General features: G+C 36.4%; 1 protein-coding gene across 1 annotated transcript; it reads right to left on the bottom strand.

Annotated features, from left to right (window-relative positions):
* Positions 1–4,523: 4,523 nt before the first annotated feature.
* Positions 4,524–9,897, bottom strand: LOC143145661 (glutathione S-transferase 1-like). Its single transcript, XM_076309244.1, has 6 exons — positions 9,733–9,897; positions 6,653–6,829; positions 6,481–6,539; positions 5,479–5,620; positions 5,124–5,288; positions 4,524–4,994 (listed from the first exon to the last, which is right to left on the bottom strand). The coding sequence occupies exons 2-6, from the start codon at positions 6,791–6,793 to the stop codon at positions 4,842–4,844; spliced, it is 660 nt and encodes a 219-aa protein (XP_076165359.1). The 5' UTR covers positions 6,794–6,829; positions 9,733–9,897; the 3' UTR covers positions 4,524–4,841.
* Positions 9,898–10,332: the final 435 nt, after the last annotated feature.

The following is a 10,332-nucleotide window of genomic DNA, read 5'->3' as shown; positions in this document are numbered from 1 at the left end:
TCTGGATTACAGATGGAAATATAGTATAGGGTCTGCGCAAGGTCACGACGCGTACAAAAGGAAAAGACAACACACACGTTTTCTCGAAAAATCTTTCTAACTTTTTCCCGATACCGGTCGACTCACGTCCGTATCGGCCGCTGGTTACATTAAAACTCATCTTTTGTCTTTCGCAGCTGGGCTTCGATGGACTATCGATTTACCGAAACGGTCGCCCACTCAATGGGAAACTTCACGCGATTCGCTCGCGCAAAACTCGTCCCTACAATAATTTCGAAATTGATCGGATGAAAGTGGTCGACGAAGGAAACGAGACGATTATCGGATGACGAGGATTGGCATCGGTTCTTTGGATTTTCGTCCGGTGTGCGTGAGGCCGGTTACGCAACTAACGATAATTCTAGTCATCGTTCGACGATGACGCGGCTGAATTCGCTGCAGCCCCTCAGAATCTTGCCCGACTGCGGTCTGAAAAACCCGTTGCTTCCGTTCCCGGAATTCCTGTCCGACGGCGTTCTCCATGCCTGAATTTAATTAACTCGCAGTCCATTCGGCGGATCCCGTTGGCAGCCGTGGATCGCGCTCGGGGAAATTATTGAGGGGAGGATAATGTTTTTACAGGCGAAATTGAGAACGTTCTCTGTGAAACTTTCGCGACCCGGAGAATGAACCGCGTAAAATTTTCCCTCTCCGTTAAACTCGTGAATTTAGACAGCCTTTTGTGTCCACGGGTTTTTCAAAACCATTCGACATTACCCTCCCCCCTCTTTTCTTCCTCCTTCTTGTTTCCTGGAATTATTATTTCACTTGTATCGCACTGTATTCCCGAGTTCGACTCCATGGAAAATTACTTCGCTTCGTTCGATGAATTTCTAAATTAACGTTCGTTTCTATTATTTTTCTATTAGATCGTTTTAAATCTCGACGTACGAGTGATCTTTCGTTTAGAATTCTATTGTAGTTTTGGAAAGAAATTCCTCTCGTTTTGGAAGAGTTCAAAGAATTTTTCTTTCTTCTATTTTGCAATTTTATTGATCCGTAGAAAGATTCATATCGATGTTCGTGAAAGTCTTAATGTAACGAGGAAAAATAAAAGAGGATTGGAACACGTTTTTCTGTAGTTGGGACTAATAGAATTTTGAAAATTGCACGTAACATTTACGTGTTACAAGTTACTTGCAAGTTACCATGTTACAAAGAAGATTGTGTAACAACTGATAAGAAATATAGCCGTTATCGTGCTCTGACATCGACGCATCTTATCCATGTGAAGTGTTGAGTGCAAAAATAACATGACTCAACCCACTTTGTATATACGTATTTTTCGATCCTTTATGCGCAAGTATATAGAGTTTTAGATAATTCTCTTAATTTCGATCAATTTTAAAATCTTAATCCGGATTATGTTGTTCTTGTTTTATCAGTATCACACTCGTGAAACGGGAAATGTGATACATGATATTTAGCATTGGATATTTTGTAGTAAAATCTTGAGTAAATTAATGAATATTTCAAGATATTTACTAACAGTTCGTGCAAAAATGCAGTCACTGTGACTACTCGTTTTTAACTCTAGATTAGAAATATTACCTTTGTTCGAATTCTGGCCGAACATACACGAACCATTAACTTTGGATTATTGTTTAGGTTAAAAATTAATTAAACGAATGCTCAATTGAATATTTTTAGTCGAAAAGAAACAGTCATGTACTTACTTAGTAATTTAATAATTTCTGGTGTATATTATTAGAAACGATTACACGATATCAAATTATAAAAGGAATACCTTATCTAGAATATTTTGACACTTTCTGTTATCGTTCGAATGATAAAAAAGGCTATTGACTTCGATCCATCAAATCTTGAAGAACGATTACAGAAATAAACAGGAAAAGATCTTTCAAAATTAACAAATGTTGCCCGTTGAAATTTTTGCTTGCATCACTTATGATCACCACTTCACGGTGCAGCTAGGTGGAAGATACTTCGATCAATGTCAGATTGTTGGAAGTGCAGTCGATAAGTAACACTTAATTTACTTTGTAAATTGGTTGTTATTATTTCACGTGAAACTAGAGGCTAGAACCACTTTATGATGGACGACGAGTGTTACGGGTCCCCTGAAGACTTAAGAATCAAGATTAACCGCGACGGTTAATCTTGGGCTTCACAACCTCAAGAGGATTTTGATGAAAAATCCGCGTTGGTAGCTTGCGACACACACACACGCACACACACACACACTCGACAGGGTAGCCTTCTGAGATTAAAACAGGAATTGAAAACTATCGTTGGCAAGTGAAGAAATTTCGTAGGGTCTTTGAAGCGTTTATACACCTAGTACCTCTTTGTAGAAACCTTTAATCTCCACCTGAGCGTAATTATGGTATATTATGAGAGGCATTTCTTACCTTCTGTATTACACAAATGAAGCTCATGCTACAGAATTAACAGGTATACAAAGTTGTACCACTCTACATAATGTAGAAATATACAGAGTATTTTTCAATTACAGAACAATAGAAGTTAGAATAAGGAATGAAAATATCTTTCTGAAGATTTTTTTTAAACTTCATTCCATTAGTTGCAATCTATCAAGACGTTAATAAGTAAATGTGTATATATAAGTATGGATTTATAATAGCTCGCGGCTCATTCCACAGGTGTGGAAAAAGTACTGTATTTACTTGTAAAGTATTGTAAGTACTGTTCTAATTAACTCTATTTACTATAACCATTGTCATCTTCGGATTGGTTTGTAGTATGTCGAGGTTGTTGGTGTACATTTATTTGTCCTTTATATTTCTTTTGAACTAGAACTAGTTTTAGTTCTTTTTTCTAATCTACAATTACAATTACAATTTTTCTAATCTTAAACAAATTGATCGAAGACGTTCCATTTTTGTGTTATTTAACTTTGCAGCTATTTCACATAATTGCATATCATATGCCCGTATTAGTTCAATTATTATTTTGTATAAGAGAATTTTACTTTGCATCTAAAGTTTGGAATGTCTGTTGAGAAGTTAGTACAAATTTTGTATGGTATTTTTTGCGAGATGTTATGTTTTCAAGTTCCTTTACTGTCATGATGGAGATCTAGGTATTTGACATTTGTTACTTGCGGAGTGGGTGTGTGATTCACGTATAGGTTTTCTGGTCGCTCTTTTCTCAAGGTAAATGTAGTACGATTACATTTTATTGCGCAGCTGATCTCAGAAAGAATAAACCTCATTGTAGATTTATTTTCTGTACATTTTTAGCGGTTCAAAGATTTGTTCCGATATTTTCAGTCCATCGTGAATCCACATTTCTCATTGTTTCTCTCGTTTGCATTCTCTTGGATACTGTATCAATTTAAAATCTTTTTTTCACCATTCTACTCTATACGAGTATCTTAGATACCGTATCAATTTAAAATCTTTCTTTCCCCATTCTACTCTATACGAGTATCTTAGATACTGTATCAATTTAAAATCTTTTTTTTACCATTCTACTCTATACGAGTATCTTAGATACCGTATCAATTTAAAATCTTTCTTTCCCCATTCTACTCTATATGAGTATCTTAGATACTGTATCAATTTAAAATCTTTTTTTCACCATTCTACTCTATACGAGTTAATTGAATACCTATAAAAATTATTAGTAGACACGCGTTTAATAAGATTCTCAATGTCACTTTTGCGACTTTCATTAACAAGTAAAATCTTTGCAGTATCTACAAGTCTCAAAGATTGTGCAGCCGTACAATCAGAATGGATAAACGAATGACTTAGGTGGGTTGGTTGCTTGCATCGGTATTGAAAGTTCAAGGTAGGTTGTTCACTTTCACTTTATGCTCTTACGATTGTGTGCCGCATTCCATTATCAAGTTTATATACTGTACTTGGAGCATGTAAAACATTGGATCGTAACGTGTGAAACGTCTATCGGTAACAACGTTCGCATAAATAAAGATTCAACGTTCGCAATTGTTCGTTTCGCGCAGATCGATCTCGTAAATTAATTTACAATTTTTCCTCGACGTGGAAACATTCACGGAAGTTCCTAATAATAGTTCGTGTTTATTGAAACTGGCCTAGGATTGTGGTGGGTTTTACTGAGAGTTTACAAGCTGTTTCAAAGTGTTACGTTAAGTGGAAATTGCAAGACTAACTTGACATGATCCGTTTGGTTCTCACAACACTTCGTACCGTTGCGGTTTCACAGAGCTGGAACTTTCGATTGGCTGAAAGCTATTGATTGGTTAGAGCAACCAAATTTCGGAAAGTACAATGGGTACTGTGCCAGGATATTGTTAAAGAAGAATGCAGGCAATTGTGAAGATTAAAGTTTACGAGGGGGATGGGATGAATATTTTTATCAATTGGATTTTTATTTCTTTCAGATTTATTTCTGTTATCTCTTTACAAAGGACAGAAACCCAAATAGTATTCTTTTGAGTAATTAGTTGATTTTGTTTTAATTCTTGGATTAGGAATTATTTGTTCTGTGTCTAGAAATAATAACAGACTTTTGATAAATATACCGTGACTCGCGTGTATAGTTTGACAACATTAAAAGGACTTTATCCTTACAAATCATTCTATGATTGGCTAGAAAGTATGTAATGTATTTTGTACCATTAGTATTTAAATAAAATTATTTAACATCGTTCAACTTAATAATCTTATGGCAGTATAAAGTTATCTTACAAGTTATCGTGTATAAATTTATCGAGTCCTTTCAATCTCAACTCGCGAAAACACTCTTTGCACGAAAATAGAAGTGAAAAGAAATAGAATGAACACCGTTCTGTATCTAATTATTCAATTATGGATATAGAAAAAGAATTGTCATTAATTCGATTCTTTTTTCATGGCTTCGTCAACAAGTGTCTTGAACAATTTCACACCAACGTCATTGTATTCGTCATATTTCGGTGCATACAATTTCATCATTGAGTACCACCTGGAGATGTTCTTGTATTCGCTCAATTCGTATTCCAGGACCTACAATAAATATTTTGTCAATTGTGAGAATATTGATAGCAACAAAAATTTTTGATAAACTGACTCGTAGATTTATCAAGTCATATTCTAATTTCGGGAACGAAAGCAATTTTTTGACTTGAACATTACCTCGAGGAGAGAGACGGTGACAACAACAGACAAATCAGCTATTGTCATGTTCTTCCCTGCTACGTATTTTTCTCCTTTTAAAAATAATTCGAGTAACGATAGAGCTTCGTCGATCTTCTCATTCTTCTCGCCATATACCATCGCTTTTGCAAAAATCATTGGGTACTGAAAATCAATGTTATTAAGAAATACGATTCATCCTTAAGAATTTGAAAGTAAAGCAAAAGTTGGAGCTGTACGATTTTTACAGTTAAAGTTATCGTACTTATATTTTGTCATAAAATACTTGTAATAGTTTTAAATGTATCACGTAATAAGTGTCATGCGGAATTATCGAAAGAATCGAATGACTCACGAAATAATCGGAGAAGGCTGGATAAAAAGTGCACGCATCAAAGTACAATCTCTGATTAACGATCGCTCGTTGTTTTGGATCTTTCGGGTATAATGTATCGTCGTTACTATACTGTTCTACCAGGTATACCATAATGGCTCGACTGTAAAGAAAAATACGAACTGTACGTGTTACATGACATTACTTCAAGTAAAAGAAAATTTTAATTAACAGGGTGACCAATGTATTAAATGTGTATCTAGAAACAGTAATTCCAGTTTTCGAGTGATAATTTCTACCTCAGATTCAAATAACTAAATCATGTTTTCTACTTACGTATTTATATTCTTCGAAGATTCCCCCAAGGAAAATTAAAATATTTATAATTGTCATTATATCTTCGTAAACGATCAAATATGATCTTATTCGGACTACTTTTAATTATATATAATTATTGTAGAATTAATGAGTCGAAACTAGGTAGTGTTTGGACTCATTTTTATCGAGCAAACCTCACCAATCGATGGACAACACTCTCAGAAACGTATACAAAGATGTAGCAAAGCGTAAAAAAAAATGTTATTCCGCATGTACAGTCGACACAATGATACACGCGCGACATTTCTTCGAATTTGCGGCCACCGAGTGCATAATAATGCGAAACTTGCCCGCCTTGGTCTTATCTCTGCGATTCTCGGTGCCTTTTATTCACTTACTTCACCAGATGCAAAGTTTGGACCTTGGCTTAAGATAAAAATCGCTACTTGCTCCACTTGTAAGCGAACAGGGTGGTCTCGATTTTGTCGCATGAAAACGGGAATTACTGTAATCATTCCCGTAATGCCTTTCACAATAGCGAATAATTAAGTAATCAAGCGTTGAAATAATAATACCAACGGCAGAAAATTGCTTTGTAAATGCAGCAGCGAAATTGAAAAAAGAAAAAAGAAGTATCAGCGTGTTCAGAGTATGTAATTACTTACATACTTAATAACTAAACGCAGAGAATTAAATAAACCTTACCTTTCCCAGAGGTAGAAACCATTATCATCGATCGTAGGAACTGTGTGCTGCGGGTTCATCTGTACGCAAAATGGTGTCAATTATACTGTATATTATACTATATATCAAACGTACCCGTACCGGCAACAATTCTTGCTTATTTCATGACTGCAGCCATTTTAATTATTCCTACCTTCACATACTCCGGTTTTAATTGATCACCCTTCATCACGTCGACGTGTTTGAAATTCATTTCGACGCCGACCGCGGCAGCCGCCAAAGCAACAGCGCGGCACGGGGCGCTGCTGGTGACTTGATAGAAATTAATCGGCATTTTGGTTTCGGTGTACAGTTATTTAAATTCGAATGCCTGTAACAAGGGAAACTATTAACGTTAGAATCTCGTAAGGACGACCATTTTCTACAGAGTGTACGAAAAGTATGCGTCGTTGGTTGGAATCTTGCAAAAGTTTGAAAGGATGTTTTGGTTTCGGTATACAGTTACTTAAATTCGAATACCTGTAACAAGGGAAGCTATTAACGTTAGAATTTCGTAAGGACGAGGGGGAAACTATTAACTTTAGAATTTCGTAAGGACGAGTATTTTCTATGGAGTGTACGAAAAGTATGCATCGTTGAAATCTCACAAGGATATTTTGGTTTCGGCATACAGTTTTTTAAACTCGAATACTAATAACAAGGGGGCGGCTATTGACTTTAGAATTTCGAAAGGACGAGTATTTTCTACAGAGTGTACAAGAAGTATACGTCGTTGGAATCTCACAAGGATCTTTTGGTTTCAGTATATACTTATTTAAATTCGAATATCTGTAACAAGGGAAACTATTAACGTTAGAATCTCGTAAGGACGAGTATTTTTTACAGAGTATACGAAAAGTATGCGTCGTTGGTTTGAATCTCGCAAAAGTTTGAAAGGATCTGTGTGTCACGGACGAATCGTTTTCTCGCAAAAGATTGTTAAGGTCAATGAGATTGTACAGAGGTGCTTCTAGGCACGACCCGTTTTCCCAATTTGTCTTCCATTACAATGTCAGACTTTGATGCTACGTTACGTGTATGTATCCCACACAAACACGGTGCACAGAGGGTGACAAAGTCGACTGAAGTACCCCACTCCTCGACTACCCTCGTCGTGTACCAACGGGAGATAGAGTGGACGAATCGCATCGCACCTACAAAGAACTCCGTGCAGTCTAATTGGTCAAAACTTTAACAACCTATTGCGAGAAAATGATTCACTCGCGCCGTGCGGCTCTTCCGTAACTTTCAATTCTTTTATCGAGTGGAATGCTGCAAACGGAAACGCTGCAAAAATTTCACCACCAATTTCAATGTCGAAAATGAATTTTAATAAATTTTTATTCAAATGAAAATTTAATTTTTCGCACAAATTTCTTTTCGATCGAATTTTCGGATTCAATTCGTCGAAATTTGTGATAAATATTTCACTGGCGATCTCTATAAAGGTCGGTTTAGCCTTCAGTTTTCTTTAGAAGGAAAGTAATCGCTTCTAGAGAGATAAGAGAGAATCACGTAGGAGTTGCGATTTTCATATTTTGCGTTGGTTCGTGATTACTTAATAGAACATTGCGAATGCCAAGAGCTTGTAGATATATTTAGTCGTGAAAGTAAATGCATGTTTGCTGTATCGATATAACGCCACAATGTGACTAAATATGGTAAGAATCGATGGTAGATAAGAAGCAAGACATGGAAAAGTTTATCATAGAAATGTAATGTTCAAGAGTCGAGTTGTGGGACTAAATACTGGAAAAACGAGGAATAAATGCGAAAAACGTGTTTTAAGTCGAAGATGTTAGTACCTATTTATTACGGTAATTGGATAACTAGTGTTTTTAATGCAGAAGAAGAGAAGCGTACAAGATTGAATTTCCTAATGTGAGATAAAATTGTTTAATTGTAATAAAAAAAATAAAGAAAGTATAGTCGCTACGAGTAACTTTTGCAGCAAATAATTTTCATTTTTATCCCTTGCTTAGACTTCCCTCACAGACTGGATTTATTGGTTTGTAAATGAATAGTTTACGAATTCAACCATTACTTACCAGCAGGACAGAGATTAATATTTGTGTATTGTATTATCCGTGCGATATTGACACTTAATGTTCAGTGAGTAAATTCATTTAAATATTTGTCGGAGTTGTGTACACATGTCCGATGATAAGTAACGTAAAAGTTCGTGTCAAAAATAATTGAAAAATTGATCTTCGACCATTATTTTATTCCCTTTCGTCGCTGTTAATTACACAGCCGCGCATCGTTACAAAATTTGTAATGTAATCGTAACGAAAATTATCGGTTTCAAAATTCACTCCTGACTGTTATTTCGTTCTTCGTCTCATGTTCATTAATTGTACAATCTCGCCACGATCGCAGCTTAAATTACTGCTTTCAAAATTTTCCACCGTTTATCGCCCTGTCCCCAGTTTCTGTTTATTAATTATACAAGCACGCCTTGTCACAAAACTTTGTAACTCAATCGCAACGAAAATTATCGATTTCGTATCTTCTTGTATTGCTCTGGTACACATACTTTCCACTTGATAAGGGAAGAGAGAGAATACATTATCTCTTTTTCTCTCTCTCTCTCTCTCTCTCTCTCTCTCTCTCTTCCCTTATCAAGTGGAAAGTATGTGTACCAAAGCAATACAAGAAGATACGAAATCGATAATTTTCGTTGCGATTGAGTTACGAAGTTTCCCTTTCAAATATTATTTTACCCGACATCTTACGCACGTTAACAACACAAGCGCGCCCCGTTACAAAAAAGAAAAAAAAAATATTCAAGTGCGCTTCGTTACGAACATTTTAAAGTTAATTGCAATTCGTACGTACCCACCACCGATATAAACACGTTCAGCGCAGCTGTGGGCCACGCGATGCACAACGGAAGAAATCGAAACCAAGTGACCAGACGAATAACTGCACTGTAACGTGTCGGAGATCGTGTTCGGATATACACAGTCACGTGGTAACTACACCTTGTTCCTCTCTCGGAACCCCGTCAAAGGTTCATTCGACTGGCGATTTAATGGAGTCGCGTACGTCGGTCGAAACAACGTTCAAACGTCACCGATCGATAGATTCCATTACAAACTGAAAGCACAGCTGGCGGGCTGATGAAACAACCATGAAATTCTCCTATCGCATTCGAAATTTCGGGCGGATGATTTGTGACGGATAACCTGTGCGAGAATTGAGGGCAGGGGGTGGTGTGCAATGCAGTCTTACCTGCGTAGTCTTTGGCGGCTAACGGTGGATTAATCGCAAACTACCTAACCAAGTTAGTTCCGGAGGAGTCTCTTTACAAATACTCGGGTAACTGCAATGCCCGCCTCCTTTTGAAGCAGCCGATCCCACGAGTTTGCGCAGAATCGTGCGTCTTCGGCGCGACGTTAGACACCGAGTTTCCTTTCCTGGTCGTTTCACATGAATCGATAGATCTTAACTGACAATGAGTAACGTAAATCGGGGAGACGATACTGAAGATTCTCTACTATGATGTTTCTTAAACTTTATCTCTCTCTTTCTCTATCTTTTCCCTTATCAAGTGGAAAGTATGTGTACCAAAGCAATACGAGAAGATACGAGTGCAATCTTCTTTTCTTTATCGAAAAAATTGCGCTTAGTATTGTAATTGTAAATTTGTCGTGCGTGGTTCTTTTTATTTTTTTGAAATATTCTTTTCTTTATCGAACGAATTGTGCTTATTATTGCAATTGTAAATCTGTCGTGCGTGGTTCTTTTTATTTTTTTGAAATCTTTTCTTTATCGAACGAATTGTGCTTATTATTGTAATTGTAAATCTGTCGTGCGTGGTTCTTTTTATTT

Source organism: Ptiloglossa arizonensis, chromosome 4 (genome assembly GCF_051014685.1).
Source record: "Ptiloglossa arizonensis isolate GNS036 chromosome 4, iyPtiAriz1_principal, whole genome shotgun sequence".
In the NCBI taxonomy this organism is placed as follows: Eukaryota; Metazoa; Arthropoda; class Insecta; order Hymenoptera; family Colletidae; genus Ptiloglossa; species Ptiloglossa arizonensis.
The sequence above is the reverse complement of the archived record's forward strand: the minus strand, read 5'-3'. Positions and strand labels throughout refer to the sequence as shown.

What these genes read in the sequence shown, in the direction of transcription:
- LOC143145661 (XM_076309244.1), bottom strand. Translation starts at nt 6,793, where the DNA reads ATGCCGATTAATTTCTATCAAGTCACCAGCAGCGCCCCGTGCCGCGCT. An exon ending in CAGCCTTCTCCGATTATTTC is followed by an intron (nt 5,289 to 5,478) that starts GTGAGTCATTCG and finishes ATTGATTTTCAG; the next exon opens with TACCCAATGATTTTTGCAAA. An exon ending in TCACCGTCTCTCTCCTCGAG is followed by an intron (nt 4,995 to 5,123) that starts GTAATGTTCAAG and finishes TATTTATTGTAG; the next exon opens with GTCCTGGAATACGAATTGAG.